At 41.5% G+C, this 16563-nt stretch overlaps 1 protein-coding gene across 1 annotated transcript in view; it reads left to right on the top strand.

The window, feature by feature from the left end:
• The window catches only part of NXNL2 (nucleoredoxin like 2), a 29421-nt gene extending 22093 nt beyond the window's left edge, over positions 1-7328 (top strand). Inside the window, exon 2 of the mRNA XM_074994159.1 lies at positions 6703-7328. Coding sequence (XP_074850260.1) covers positions 6703-6871 — 169 coding nt within the window. The 3' untranslated portion in view covers positions 6872-7328. The remainder of the gene's footprint in view (positions 1-6702) is intronic.
• Positions 7329-16563: the final 9235 nt, after the last annotated feature.

The following is a 16563-nucleotide window of genomic DNA, read 5'->3' as shown; positions in this document are numbered from 1 at the left end:
CAAAACCCTGGCGGTTGTGTCAGCGTACCTGCACAGACAGGGCGTCTTCATTTTTCCGTACTTGGACGATTGCCTGCTGAAAGGAACTTCCAAAACGGAGGTCTTGCAGATGATACGCATCACCACAAGCACATTTGCCTCCCTGGGCCTCATCATCAACTTCTCAAAGTCAAAAACCGAGCCCACACAAAATATAGAATTTATAGGAGCCCGGATAGACTCTGCCACATCAAGGGTATACTTGCCCGATGCCTGTTTTCGCGCCATCGAATCTCCAGTACAACTAACAACATACAGCCCCACTGTGCCAATCCTAACATGCTTACAGTTACTGGGGCACATGGCCACCACCACATTTGTGGTGCAAACTGCCAGACTGCACATGTGAGGCTTGCAGCATTGGCTGGCGACCGTGTACAAACCATCAGCCCATACCGTTCACAGGATGGTATCACCCACAACGGAGGTGCGAAGGTCACTAGCATGGTGGGCAAACCCCAAGAACCTACTAGTAGGGGGTTCCTTTCCGCCAACCACAAATTACCGTTTTTCTCACAACAGATGCATCCCATATGGGATGGGGAGCGCACATGGGCAACAAAGCCACTCAAGGTTTATGGTCCCCCGTGGAGAAGACACTGCATATAAACATACTAGAGCTCAGAGCAGTGTTCAATGCGTGCAGACATTTTCGGAATTACCTGCACGGGAAAGTAGTTGGGGTAAATACCGACAACACCTCCACCATGTTTTATATAAACCTACAAGGAGGGGCTAGATCTCGTGCACTCTGTGCGGAGGCTGTCCGGTTGTGGAACTGGTGCATTGCCAACAACATAACCCTAAGAGCTTCATACTTGCCGGGTGTCCACAACGTAAAGGCGGACCAACTCAGCAGACACTTTGCACCCACGCACAAGTGGCAGATCCGTTCCGACCTGCTCCACCGAGTGTTTCACAAATGGGAGTTTCCCCAAATCGATTTGTTCGCCACTCACAACAACAAGAAATCTCCCCAGTACTGCTCCAGAGCGGGCACAGGACAGGGATCCTTGGGGGACACCTTCATGATCCCATGGAAGGTCCCTCTACTCTATGCGTTCCCTCCCACAGCACTCATACACAAGGTTTTGGAGAAAGCCAAAAGGGAGAGAGCACGCATGATACTCATAGTTCCAACCTGGGATCGACAACAATGGTTCCCACTGCTTCTACGCATGGCACATCACTGGCTGTTTTCCCTACCAGCAGTACCGGACCTTCTCACACACGCTTGAGGCTCAATACTGCACCCGCACGCGCAGGGACTCCGCCTACAGGCATGGCTAATCCATGGCTCAGTGCCCTAGAGAGTACATGTTCAGAGGGAGTGAAGCAAGTCCTGGAGTGCAGTCAGAGGACTTCCACCAGAAGGACTTACGAGCACAAGCAGACACGAGTTACCTCCTGGTGCTCTTCCAAGCAGTTGACGCCTCTGGACACCCCTATAACCACAATTCTGGACTACCTACTAGAACTCAAACAAAAGGGGCTCTCTCTATCCTCAATAAAGGTTCATCTCGCGGCTATATCAGCTTTTCGACACGAAGAGGAGGGATCAACCATATTTGCCCATCCTGTTGTCACACGCTTCTTAAAGGGGTTGACAAATGTGTATCCCCCTCGGAAACCGATACCGCCGTCATGGAGTTTGGACTTGGTCCTCCACACGCTGTCGGGACCGCCCTTTGAGCCATTGGCCACGGTCCCCCTCCGGTTACTTACCATGAAGACAACCTTCCTTCTTGCAATTACGTCAGCTCGTCGGGTGAGTGAGCTTGCAGCAATAATGACCACACCGCCCTGCAGTGTTCTCAAAGGAAGCGGTGGTCTTGCGATTACACCCAGCCTTCTTTCCAAAGGTCTCTTCAGACTTCCACATTAACGAACCGATAGTACTACCCTCGTTTTATCCTAAGCCTCACAACTCAAGCAAAGAGGCACGGCTACACTTATTAGATGTGAGAAGGGCGTTGGCCTTTTACATAGATAGAACTCAACCTTTCCGGAAAACGGACAGACTCCTGGTGTCCCTTGCACCCAGCTCGAAAGGGGAAGGCCTATCTTCACAAAGGATTTCAAGCCACATTGTGTCATGCATAAGACTGTGCTATGAGCTTCGCTAGACTCCTCTACCAGTTCTGCCCAGGGCTCACTCCACTAGAGCGATGGCGGCATCGACAGCCTTCTTCAAGGGAATCGCGCTGAGAGACATCTGCAGAGCGGCGACTTGGTCATCCTACGACACTTTTGCCAAGCACTACACCATGCACCGGATGTTTGATGAGGATACACGCCTGTCGACAGCAGTCCTTTCAAGGGCAAGCTGCACATAAATCAGGTACCCACCTCCTTTTTTGGTGGGGGTTACTGCTGGGTAGTCATCTACGGTGGAGCACCTACGGGGAGCACTTGAAGAAGAAAGAGAAGTTACTCACCTGTGTAGTAACGATGGTTCTTCGAGATGTGTCCCCATGGGTGCTCCGCTACCCACCCATTCCTCCCCACTTCGGAGCTCTGTTTTCGTATTTTTTAGGGGCATCCAGAGCAGTTGATCAGGAACTGGCGGGAACCGGATCGCGCACGTGACCATAAGCGCGCAAAGGACCGACGCACATCGGCGCATGTGCGACCCGATGGAGACTGCTGAAGATTTTCCAAGCTGCGGCGCCGGGGCGAACCCGATACCTATGGTGGAGCACCCACGGGGACACATCTTGAAGAACCATCGTTACTACACAGGTGAGTAACTTCTTCTCTTTACGAATTGTAGTATATAGCATGCTATTGCTTCCACTAACATTGTGTTTTCCATGAATGCACGAATTATATATTTTAGGAGAACTGAAAAATAACTAGTGGCTGTGAAGTCCTTTTTGCTTTTAGTGAATTAAACTGAGCTCATTTTTCATTGTAGTTCATTTTAATCAGATGTATCTGCTGAAGACTTTGATATAATGGAAGAAACTTTGGAAAACACAAAGGCAGATAGTTGAGTAAAACATGTTATACAGTAAAAGCAGTTTTTGTAATGAATCATCGTCAGAAACAGCTAAAGCCAACTTAGTAAAATGTGTTGTCGGCCTGCAGTCCAGTCAAGTGTACATGCTGTAAGTTTGTACAGTTGTTGTAGTGGTTGGAATCATTGACCAAATGGCACATTATATCTTCTTAGCAGCTGAAAGCCCATGTTTGTTGCAGAAAGTGTGCTATTTAGGCCAAGTAATACACCATATCTGCAGTCTCTCTCATGATCAGTGATGTTGTTTCTTGCAAATTAGGTGTAGAATAAGGTTGATGATTGGTTGTTACCTCTGATGGCACACTGATATCCAAGTTCAGGGTAGATATCCCAATCAGTCCCAACTTCCCTTTCTATAAAGGTTGAAAATCTCATTTTTCTCTTCCTTATTTACTTCCCCAGCTTGAGCTGGGGACCCCATCCTCTAGAAGCAGACCACATACATACCTCAACACAGTACACTGTAAATAGCTAGGTCACGGACTTCAAAGTACCCTGTGAGCTAATCATCCTAGATTATCATGTTTTAAATCTTACGTATTCATTTTACCAAGGAGAGAGGAAAGTTGACATCTGTGGAATGTTGTACATTTTCATTTCGTGTCAGAGGTTAGAAATGTGTAGCTATGATAAGCATGTCCAGCAGACAGAAGGTAGGCAGGTACTGGCAGAAATGTTTCTTCCTTGAGCATGTAAAGTGGCATCTTACATGCATACTGTTACCTAAGTGATGGTACTCTCTGGGAAAGTACCTGAAAGTTTCTTTCCCTTCACTTAACTGTTCACTGCCATATATCAGATGCTTAGCTATGTTTTTTAACTGTGATGTTCCGTAGTATCCCGATAAGTTTCAACCTTACAGTTACCTTGGTTTCAAGTTAAGTTTTCTAGTTAACGCAGTCTTTGTCTTAGTTTTTGTGATTTTAAATTTGTGGGGCTGTTGAGGAGCTTTGGATCTTCACAATATCTCTTCCATATCTAGTCTCTCCAGGCTTCCGAACTCTGTCCCTGTCTCTCTTTCTGCAAGGTGGACCCAACCCTTGCTCTCAATTTCTGCAGAACTTCCAAGTTCCCAAAAGTAAAGTGGGTTCCTGCACTGCTCTGCAGTTCTCACAACTTGCCTTGCCTCCCCACTCCCTACAAACAGCCATTGGCTCCTGGGCTAGTCTGTTCCCTCCCTTTCATCTTGCCATTCCTTTAAAGAAAACAAAGCAAAGTTTTGTCGCGTGCCAGTAATAGGAAAGAGCCAAGCCAACACTGACTGTATTGAGGGAAAAGAGGGGACCAACGTTAATTACACAGGGGAAGGAATCAGTATTGATTTTATGAGGGGGTTGGCATGTTCAGCCTCATTTGGGTTGAGAGGCAGCCACAGTCGTTATGGTTGTTAGTGCGTCCCATCAGAAAATGCCCACTCAAGTCCAGGTTTATTCCTGAAGTTTAATGGTACCTGTCTGAAAACACATACATTCATGCGGACCCCTGCATCTGTCTCTAAATATTAAAAATGTGGTTTTCAGTTTGTTTGTTTGCTTTTTGTTTGTTAAAAGGACACCAGAATAACTAGATCTGAATTTCCTCAGGTTTGGTCAGTTGCCATCAGCCTGTGCCTTTGTGTAATTTACATTCATGTGTAAGCTGAGCAACAGTGTCATTTCGGGTTAATTTTAAGGTAGTGGTTAGAGTACAGCCTTTCTTTATGATCGACTATGAAACTTGTTTCAATGAGGAATTTAAAAGACAACTCCTGAGGTGAGATCCTCACCGCGATTCCAGCCACATCACACTTAGTGAAAGAGCATAATGAGTGCTAAGAATTGCTGACTTTCTAAGCGCTGTTGCAGGTAAGAGCTGTCTCTGGAGCTAGAGCATGTTCTTTAGGCAAACTCAAGTATGAAATCCAGGGATTCAGACTTCAGGGGCAGGGACTATAGACCTCTATACTCTCCCATAAATGGCGCCCTTGTCCCCCAGGAAAGGCACAGAATTGGGATAACTGTCTCCTCAGCAGAGCAACATAGATGCTGAACTAGTTCAGCTCTGGGAGGCTTAGCTATGGGTACTTGTCAGCACCCAGGAAACCAGCCTCCCAGAGAACAGAAACCCAGATCAATCCATCCTACTCTTTATGAAAGTTTTACATAGAGAAAGCTCGGAGGATACAATTTCTTTGTCAATGAGAGAGAGACACATCTTGGCTTCTTCCCATCCCAGGTTATAGCTGTTGACTGTGTTCAATAGTACAGGTGCTTTTTATTAAGAATGAAAAGCAATGGCAAGTGAAAACAGCCAAATGAAAAACAAAACACACCAACTAATCTACCCAGAAAAAAGTTAGGTGCAAATTCTTAAGAGTTGTTCTAATCCCTTTTTCACAAGCTAGGCAACCTCTGAGCTGAGGCCCAATCCTTCTCCCATTCAGTGTTAGATTTTTCCACAAGCATCTTGAGTAGTAAGTTGCTGGGTCTACTGGTCTATGCCACCTGTCCTTATTGTTTGGTTTCCCACTTTTTGTATCCCCTCTGCCCACGGTGGGAGTTCTTTGTGAGAGGAAAAATACAAGATCCAAATGGCCTGGCCACGTGTCCTGGCAGGACGAAACACAGTTCAGGCTTACAGGAGAAACAAGTCTTACTCACAGGTTATTGTAACAGAGAGGAAGCCGTACTAGTCTATACACTATCAAAACAAAAAGCAGTCAAGTAGCACTTTAAAGACTAGCACAATGGTTTATTAGGTGAGCGTTCGTGGGACAGACCCACTTCTTCAGACCATAGCCAGACCAGAACAGACTCAATATTTAAGGCACAGAGAACCAAAAACAGTAAGCAAGGAGGACAAATCAGAAAAAGATAATCAAGGTGAGCAAATCAGAGAGTGGGGGGGAAGGTCAAGAATTAGATTGAGCCAAGTATGTAGACGAGCCCCAATAGTGTCTCAGAAAGTTCCCATCACGATTTAAACCATGTGTTAATGTGCCGAATTTGAATATAAAAGCCAGCTCAGCTGTTTCCCTTTCCAGAACAGTGCAATAATTCTTCTTCAATAACATATAACTTTAGGTCAATGACCTAAACAGCCGAGCTGCCTTGCTGGGGTCCTTTCGAAAAGGAGCCCCGTCTGGGCAAGCCACGTGGCCGCAAGCCGCAGCAATTTCAAAGTGCTGCGGCTGCCAGCATGCTAATGAGGCACTGAATATGTATTTCAATGCTTCATTAGTAAACTTTGAAATGGCCATTTCGAAATGCAAATGGCCATTTCGAAGTTTTGGGCTAGTGTAGACGTAGCCCTTTCATCTTCTCAGCTCTACCTGTTTGTGCCTCTGAAAGATCCAGTGCAGAATCTCACTACTTGTGTGAGTTCAGTTTGGATTGCATAGACCAGTGTTTCCCAAAGTGCAGTACGCATGCCACTGGTGGTATGCAAAAGGATTTCAAGGGGTATGCAGCAGAAAATAAATTACTAAAAATCAGGAGCTAAGCCCTGGAAGATGGGGGTACGCCAGTAAGGCCAAAGCTCTGAAAAGGGTACATGACTCTTTTAAGTTTAGGAAACACTGGCATAGACCACTCCTTCAAAAATAGGGGAGGGCTTTCTGAAATGTTTCTAACGGTATGTTTACCTTTGTGTTTTGTTTCCAGTGATTTGAAGAAGAAATACAATATAACAGCCATCCCCAAACTGGTGATTGTGAAACAAACTGGAGAAGTCATTACTGACAAGGGAAGAAAACAGATCAGAGAAAGAGGGCTCACCTGCTTCCGAAACTGGCTTGAGGTGGCAGATGTCTTTCAGAATTTTTCTAATTGAAAAATTGGGAGATATAAACAAGACAGCTAGACAAAGCTTTTGGTGGAACATGCAGATTTTTCAAACTGTAACATTCTTGTTTCGAGCAAAGGGCATTATTGTTTATGGGCCATTTTGTGTTAGTCCAAACTGTAGAAAGCAGAATATACCAGTAGGGTAATGTGGTTTGGAATAAATGCACTCACTATTTAATTCATGTTGTCTTGTTTACTGTAGTTAGCACAAACACCAAAGCATTCAAAATAATATTCAAGAGCTGTGTATTGTAGGGCTCTTCCAGACAGCTTAGAAGGGCAGCCCTGTGAAATCTATGCAAATGTTTTATTTTTTGCAGATGTGTACAGGTAAAAAGAAATACATATTTTTCTCGACAACCAGACTCTTCTGGTGATTAGCACATAATTTGTATTTATTCATAAAATAGAAATATATTTGCTTTAATAAAGTACTATTTATGCATTGCATGCCTTCAGATGTCTCCTTTGGTTTATTACACACAAATCTGAACAGAAAATGGGATACCTCTTAAATAGGGTGCATGGTTTGACCATGCATAAGAAGTCCCTTTCTGTGTATGGTCAGAGTGTGTGTTTCATACACTTTATAGTCTTTCCATTTTCTTATCCCCAATTTTTATTCCCCTATACTATAGTGCAAGTCAGTCTCTCCAATTCCCAATCCAGCTTTCTAAAAAATACCAGTGTTTGCTCTGTGTGTTTGCAGTGGTGAGAGAGGTGATAAAAAGGAGGAGAATGGCAGGGTGAAGTGGCCATGTTAAACAAGATATTAATCAGGCTTGTATCTAGTATTTAGAACGCAAAACTATGGGTCTGATTCTTCCTCATGTATATCAGTATAAACCTTTGATTTCAGCAGCGTTACGTACAGCAACGTCTATGCAAATCTGGCAGGTGTGAAGGAGAATCTGGCCTTTAGGTCTTGTTGGTCTAATTTCTGGATGAACTCCAGATGTCGATGATTGTTAAGCACATCTGTTAGAGTGAGGGGTAATTCACAGAAAGCGCAATACTTTGCCTGCGGGACACTGAAACGCATTCTCTAAATGAATCATACACTGTTAGCGTAAACATGCGTTAATATTTGGAAAGCGTAACTTAACAATTCACCATGCTATAAAGAGGAAGGAGTTGGGAGTAGTGTTTAATATGTGTTGTACTTGCTGATTCATTGTCTTGTAATGGGAGAAATAATGTATTCTTCTCAAAGGATGCAATCTAGGACGGTTCGTATATAGTCCTAAAAATAAGCCACAAATCAAGAGCTCCAAGGGTACTGAGTAGGAAAACAATGTTTGCTCAGTGAAGTGATCATACTTTGTGAGTCAGAGGCTCTGAGAGCTGGGTTCAGGGATGATATTAGGCAATACTGTAGTCTGTTTTCTGATCCCTCACTATCTAACCAGTTAGACAGTTCACAGCTTTAGTATCTTCTAAAGATTACTGATCTATGAATGAGTTTTCTAAGGAGCATTTATGCAACACTACCTGCTGTTCTGTGGTGCATGCTGTTTGAAATAAGTTCAGTCAGACCCTGAAAAGGCGTTAAGAGAAAACATTTCCATCCTTACATATATACAGATAGGTGACCTGAAATATGGGCCAACTCATAATGGCAAAGACACCTGCTGCAGGCTTACGGGTATTTCCTCATTTAGCTTTCATGTTCAATTCAAGATAGATGGCCATTTGGTTGCTTATATGCATCTATAATATAAATGAAATATTTATATCATGTACAGTTTGAATGTGAGTATGAAAATAGACTGCTGAATCAGCATCCCCAATCCCATCTCAAATTAAACTACAGATATGAGTTAACAGAAATAGCACTGTGATGAAGAAAAAGTAGTAAATGGGTCCCTACCCTGGGAAGGTAAACTATATTCTCACATTAGTATGTTGAGTGCCTTAAAAATAATTCCCACCCCTCAGAGGTTTACCTGTGTTCTTCATAGTATTTCACATTTTGTGTAGGAAATATGGTGGTACAGGAAAAATGCCATCATGCAATGCATTCTTTTTAACTTCTCTGTGTAGGAGCTGTTGAAGGAGTAACTTTAACTGAGACTCGAGAGAGAAGCATCTGTGTCATCTGCCTCATGTATTTGTAACCCCAGAGGTACTGTGACCACTGACAAGGGAGAGTGAAGTCTCTGCTGTACAGCCTTGGCTGGGAGCTAGCTGGCTTTTAGCTCTTGTGGTAGAACACGGGCCTTTAGCCCCTACGGGTGCAGGTTCATTCCCTCCTGCTGATGACCCGAGTCCATGGCCTTCACATATTGATAGGGAACTTATAATTGGTGTTATACTTGAAATCATGCGCTTTTATACCTTTCTTTTTGCTTTAAAACAAACCTAAACCAAACAAAATAGATCTTGTATTTATTACCAAATTTTCTGCTGTCCTTCCTGTTTTGTAATGAAAAACCAGGAATATTAATTAGCTGGCTCACTTTCATTCTTGATGAGAAGGAATGATACTGTGTTCCAGTACAGCTGTATGCAGTGGCCTGACTGTTACTGATACACACTATGCACTCAAAAGGAAATTAACAAAAAACTGACTGAGGGGAGGTGAGCGTCTGCTGGGATTAGACAGGATATTATTCTTTATTAGTTAGCTGATTTATGAGCCAATTTACTTGCGGCACAACACGTGTAAAGCAATCTCTTACAGTCTCTAGTTATTAGACAATTTGCAACAACATTTGAGCAGGAAAAATGACAAACTTTGTATGCTGAAGCATTGTGAGTTGATCCATAATATAATTCTAAGGAAGAACTAGCATTTGTTTTCAAACAAAGCAGTGCTGCAGGCTCTCTTGTGGCCACTGAACATCTCATTTGGGAGGAAGGAAAGCCTAGAGCTCAGAGAAAAGGAGCGATAGATTCACTAATGAAGTAAACAATATGAAAACAATGAAAACCAGCATTTGAGGTGTACGGTGTATCTTTGGCTTATCTTTCATTAGCTGAGATCATTCTCCTCCTGAAACTCCATTGTACATCCTAAGCATTCGGGCTAGGTCTAGATTACAGCGATTTATCAACAGAAGTTTCTGTCAACAGATTGCAGCCAAACTGCCACGTGGATTGCAAGAGCGATCTGCTGTATCGACAGAGAGTCGCCAGACTGCATGGGTGCTATCTTGACAAAATGGCTAACCGGAAGCACAGCAGACAGGGCTGCTTGGTGTCCTGGAAGCCCTGTCTTTTGACAGAGGGCCCCACAGATTGTCCAGACCACCTTTCTGTCGATAGAGATCTGTAAACAGAGGCGTTGTGCCTTGTGGGGAGCAGGAGAAGACTGTTGACAAAAGTGCTGTATTCTGTCAATTTGCTGTCAACAGAACACCTTGGGAATCTGGACGCTCCCTGGGTTTTGTCAATAAAACTCCAGTTTTGTCAAGAAAAGCCTGTAGCGTAGACATAGCTTCAGTGTTTCTTCTTAAGAGTTGCAGTTGTGTATACATTGAATGAAGCTTTTTAATGAGAGAGATAGTTTTACATTATAATACTCTATTATGTTAGTAAGATTCTTATCTGGAATATTTGCTTGTCGGCATTGCATTTGATCTTTCAGAAGATACCCATTTGCAATGAATGTAGTAGATACATGCAGAATATAATTATTTTCTTGAGTGTGTCAAAGACTAACATCCCCCTCCTCTTGGCAAGGTCAACTCATGGAGTAGAACATCAATTAATTTTTAAACGTGGAGGTTTTGATTTCTTTGTTACCTATGGCCACAACAAGCCAATCACACTTAATCACCAAAAACATGTCTGTACCAAATAATAGGCCTTTGTCATAGGAACCTTCTACTGTTTTCAAATACCAATCTGTTAGCTTCTTCTTGAGTTTAATTTATGTGTGTATGTATCTTCCAGTTAGCAACAGTCATCTGTGCTGTGCAAAAAATTACTCATACATCTGTCCCACTTTTCTGATATCATCACTGCAAATGGTCAAAACTGGCTGATCAGGGAAATATAAGATGAGACATTTGAAAATGGACAGAAATGAAATGGGTGTTACACATGGAAGTTAGCCTCTGTGAATAGTCCTTCTGTCAGATATTAGTGCCTGTAATAAATAAAATAAATGTATTCGACCAGTGGTGTTAGCATAGCAATCCATAATTCAGCAAACCTCATAAGTGTATGCTTACTTGTTTTCTTAAGTCCCATTGAAGTCAGTGAAATTTGAGCACATTCTTGAGTGCTTTGTGTAGCAATAAGAGGGCTTGACAATATGTACTTGAACCTTCCAGGAAGGTAGCAGAACATCTCGCTTGGTACCAGGTTCAGCACAGGCTCATGATGACAGCATGATGGGTAGCGTTGTTGTGATTGAACCATCGTGTACAAGGTAATGGGTGGTATCCAGTGATTTCAAGGGGTGTTAGCCTAATATGTTTAAGGGTTGCATCTGACTACATAATGGACACATAATTTGTTTGTACCTGTGTAGAAAAGTGTATATCAGAGGGGCTGTGTTGAGTGACCTAGGGGATGACGGAGCCGGCATATCATCATTTTGAGCTGCGTCCATTGTCACAGCATATGCGTGTACTAATGTAAACTGTTGACCTCTGGTTCAGATGCCCAGGATGCTAGAGAACTTACGTTGCCTGACAATAAACCTGTTTCCAGTGCATTCATACTTTATGTGATTTGTTGTTATTGGGGGCTTTCAGAAGTCTGCGGTGTGGCCTAACTGCAGAGCCTGCATTGCATTCCAAAGAGAGCACATGCACACAGCTGAACAGTTAATACTGAAGGGAGCAGAACAGATGCCAGAGCACCACACCAGTCGCAGGATCTGACTACACTTTGCTGAATTAGGACCTAATTGGAGAGCATTGTCTTTTTTTTTTTTTTTTTTAAACAGGTCTATGTCATGGATGTAATCATTGAATATTATTGCTGCAGAAGGTTAACATGTTTCATTTTAAAGTGGCAGATTTCATGTTCCAAAATGTGGTTTATGATATAATTTAAAATAATTTTAAAGAGGGAAAATATGAAGCTAGAGAAAATCAGTGAAACAGGTTGAAAAGTAACAGTAAAATGATTTAAGAAAGAACTGATAGTTGGTGAGCTAATGCTATGTATTCATCCACTGATTCTCTAGTAGATTTTATTCTGTTCAAAGATGGTGCATAAGGAAGCAATATAAGGTGATGTACAAAAGACATGGAAAATTCTTTCAAAACAGTATTTTGGGATGTATAAGAGGATGGAAATGGAAGAACAGCTTATCTGTTGCTCAAGAGGATAATAATAAAAAGTATTCTTCAGTAGGTCTGACACTTCTTAAAAAACTCAGGCATGTATGTCTACTGCTGTCCATAAGAACCATAGCACTGCGTATTTGTTCTTCCTTCTGTTCCCTGTGTAAAGGCCAAATTTGTCCTTGCATAATCTATAATTTGCATGAGTTCAGTCTTAACAGCCAGTCAGGAGCTGTCTGTGGACAAACTTACCTTTGCATGTAAAGTATGTGAAAAACAGAACTCATGAAACTAATTCCATAACCGTGGGTCTCCCTTGGCTGGGCGAAAGAGACCTTCTTTCACTGTCAATTGCAATGGGCTCATTATCGTCTCTTTTTGAGGCATTCATAAGTTTATGCAGTACAAAGGGAGGACTAATTGTATCATATAAACTTGACTAAAAGTTTATTTGCATTTTTCTTTAGGACAAGGTCCAAGTTCGAGGGTTTTTTTTTTTTTTCATCTTCCAATATTAACAATAGCCCTTTAAAATCCCGTTTCATGTACATTTTGAAAGGTTATGTGTATAAACTTTAAAGGAGAGAAGTAAAATGATTTGTATTTACTCCTTTGTGTAACTAAAATTTTTGGAAGAAATGTTTACCTTTGAGGTTTTTATCTAGAAAACTACCTGGGACACTGTGGGAAGAAACCGTTCGTATGCTGTAGTGATTTATAGTGATGGGTGCACAAGTTTCCACTGGGAATAGAAAACTACAGATTTATAAAGGAGCTGGGAGGACCCAAATGTGTGCTTTTTAGTGTTTGTAAGAGATCCAAAATGGGCAAAACCTAAAGATTCTTCAAAAATTGTAATGATTTCTTCAACATATATTTAAATATCAGCACATTTTTTCCATTTCTGATCTCAATTTATAGTGATACAAAGTGAAATACCATATCTCTGGAGAAAAGGATGAAACTCAAGGCCTAAAAATGATTCATTCTTGTAATAAGGAATGGTTGAGCATGTTCAGACCATGTGGATATATCAGTATTAAACCCTTTTTGTCTCATCTTCCCCTTTTCCACCTGGGACTTATTGTGAGTACAGTTATCAGATTAATCATAGAATCCTAGGTTAATCGTAGATTACAGGATGTGTTACTTTTGTTCAATTTGTGACTGAGTTGCTTGTCAGCTGCTGCTGTAGAAAAGCATTAACTCAAGCAGTTATCTGTACTGCGTGTGGGTGAAGGGTTTTACGTGTTACTTGCTGCATAAATATGTGCGCTGTCAACTGCCATAAAGACAAATGTGTGGATGGATGAATCCAAGATAAGGTGTAATTTATGCTCTCCTTCCTCTCCATTTTGTTTAACCCATTTTAAAGCAATCACTGTGTTCTGAGAAATGGCTACCTTTCATTTTAAATGATGTAAAGATGTTTTTCGGGGCTGTGCATTGTAGGATGCAGAGGTTGCTAAGGTAAGTTATTTGTTACCCAAACACCGTAGTAAATTCCCACATAAATGGTCTGAATTCAGTTTTGCAAATTTATCATGAGTTTTCTCAATCTGCTGCAGCAGTGGGAAACCAGATATGAATCCTCAATCATGTGCTGACATTTCAAGTAGACCACATAGGGTATGTCTACGCAGCAAAGTTATTTCAGAATAACAGCTGCTATTCCAAAATAACTTTGTAATCATATACTCAATGAAACCACTATTTCAAAATAAATGTGAAAAAGCAGGCATCTGATTTCAAAATTGATAAACCTTATTGTAAGAGAAATAGCACCTATTTTGAAATAGAGGCTGTGTAGAGGGGGAAATAGATGTTTCAAAACAGGGACTGTGTAGCCAGGGAATAGAGCCTATTTCGACAGTGCATCCAATGGCTCTACTTTGAAAAAGGCTCTTGTTTGTAGACACTATTTTGAAATAGCTGAGCTCTATTTTCAAATGCATTTTGTGTGTAGCTGTGTTATTTCAAAATGAACAATTCTGCAAAATCTCTCCTAGAATAGCTTCTTTCACAATAACACTTCTGTATAGACATAGCCGCCAAATGTTCAGGCATGTTCTCAAGTGATGCAATGGTTGCACAGAAAATGTTTTGAATATTGCCTTGACTCTACTGACACTTGTCAGCTAACCCATACTAAGGTTTGTGCAGCCTATAGGTAGACTCCTGGGTCCACAAAACAATAAAACAGTTGCTTTTGAATGAGCAGTACTTTAAATGGATTTATTTACTGTACTGTGCACAGAACAAAATCTTCCAAAAAGAATGTATCTTTCTGATGACTTCAGTATAACTACACAATTCCTGTGTATAGATCTATTAGAGTTGTACCAGCATTGTCATGCTCAGATCAAAGTTCTTTTTTAAAGGAAATTATTTATCCAAGGAAGCACCCCTTTGGGCTTTTTTGGGACAGTTGTGCTGTTTTGTTTTCTATCAGGGTTCAGTGAGGAACAAGGACTCTCTCTGACCTGAGGTAAGTTGTTCTGCTTTAACACCAGAGACATGGAGAGCACTGGGGTTACACTGTGATCAGCCTGGATCAGAATTCTAGAATCTCTGGGGTCTTGATTCAGTCTGTTTTGTGACTGAGATTATGAGAAGCTGAAGTTCTCTGTCTGCCATTGGCAGTCCTGTGCCTCACGTGAGTGAAGAATGCTTCATTCTCCAGTACACTCTATCTGTCACTGTTCACCAGAATTACATTCATATTAATCTAGATATATTTTGGAGAAATGTTCTTAACCCAATACTGTTGTTTATAGATAGTAAGTAGAGGGACTTTTACTTTTTATAATATAAGTAGAATCAAATAAAATACAATGAATGAAGAATATCTCATTCCAGGTCTCTGCAATCTGAACCCTGCTGTGTTTCAGCTTTGAAGTGGCCTCAGAGTAACTGATTAGCTGAACTCTGAGGTCAGGTGGAATGTTCCATAAACATAAATCTAGGAATCATTTGTAATCGCCTTACCAGATTTGCTTTAAAAAGATTTAACACATTTGACCTTTGGGAAAAGATTATTAGATTAATATATTTATTTCCATTGCCAAAAGAGAACGACAGAGCGGCTGCCAGGAGAGTACACTGAAAATTGCATATTTAGAACTCAGAAGATGAACATACTCCATCCAAACTTTAACAATCCAGTGCATTCTCTGAATGCCAGAGTGCATTCCTGTTTGAGGGCTGTCCTATGTAACAAATGGCTTGTTGCTACAGTCCGCTCATTTTAGTGATTACATATTCCTGTTGGTTTTCGTTGCTTATCTGAGAAAGATACCATATGAGACACATCATTCTTTCAAGGACCAGAAGTCATGATTATAATCCCAATAGGCATCATCTTTTTTGCTTGACAGCATATAATTTCAGAACAGAGAATTTGATAGTTCATCAGTTTCTTGTTTATTATTAGGGCATAGACTTTGCTTTTCCTTTGTGGTTTTTTCATTTCTCATGTTCATATTTGGGGATTTAAATCATTCAGGGCCTTAGGCACTGGCAAAAGACAACAAGTATGAATATAAAAGAGAAATTAGGTTGTTTCATGAGGTTTCAAATACATTTAATATTACCTCTTTTTGATGTGAGCATTTTGCAGTTTGTCTCTCTGGTCAATTCAGGATCTAGAAGGTTGTTTCTGTTAGGAGAAATTGGTGATGGAGTTGTTACAGGCACAGGTAATTTAGGTTTGACCTGGGTTCTCTGAGTACAAAAATGCTGACCACATATCTGTTAACACAGGCAGTTTATTGCCTGACAAGTTTAAACAAACCCCATAACTAACCGTTTCTCAAGCATAGTAAGAAAGTGGTTTCTTCCATCCCTTCAGCAGCTGGAGACCCCAGGCAGCTGTGGTGGAGTGGGAGTTCTCACAGTTCTGAGACACCATTGGTGAAGTCCAAATTGCATTGATTTCTGTGCTGCTTATATACAGTTTTTTTCTGCCTTGCTATTCAGTTCCATTAGGTCACTCATTAGCATTTAATGCATTTCCTTCTTTGCTTATGTGTGATTGTTACATCTGGTTACACTAGATCACGACATGTTTGTTCCCTTCCCCTTATCCTTAGCTACATGTTATGCTACAATGCCACTGCTTTTCTCAAGTGGTGGATATTCCTGAGGCATATCCCAGGCTCATCAGATATGGGGGAGTGAGTTGCCAAAACACCCCTAAACTTTTGCGTACAAAGTTCTTCTGCAATTAACCCCTACAGGTTAACCTGTTTATTTACAAAGAATGTATGTGAAGTCCTGCTTCCCTGAACATTGTGAGACTGAAATATCAGGAGGCTATTTACTCCTCTCGCTAGCCTTTTCTGAGGGCCATATCCGTCGTTTTTGTTCTGGCTGTGTTCGTGGCTTTGTTTTGCTTCTCTGTCAGCATGTCCGCAGGAGTTCTGGTCAGGAATTT

Source organism: Carettochelys insculpta, chromosome 5, assembly GCF_033958435.1.
Source record: "Carettochelys insculpta isolate YL-2023 chromosome 5, ASM3395843v1, whole genome shotgun sequence".
Classification (NCBI taxonomy): Eukaryota; Metazoa; Chordata; order Testudines; family Carettochelyidae; genus Carettochelys; species Carettochelys insculpta.
This window is presented reverse-complemented; position numbering and strand designations above follow the sequence as displayed.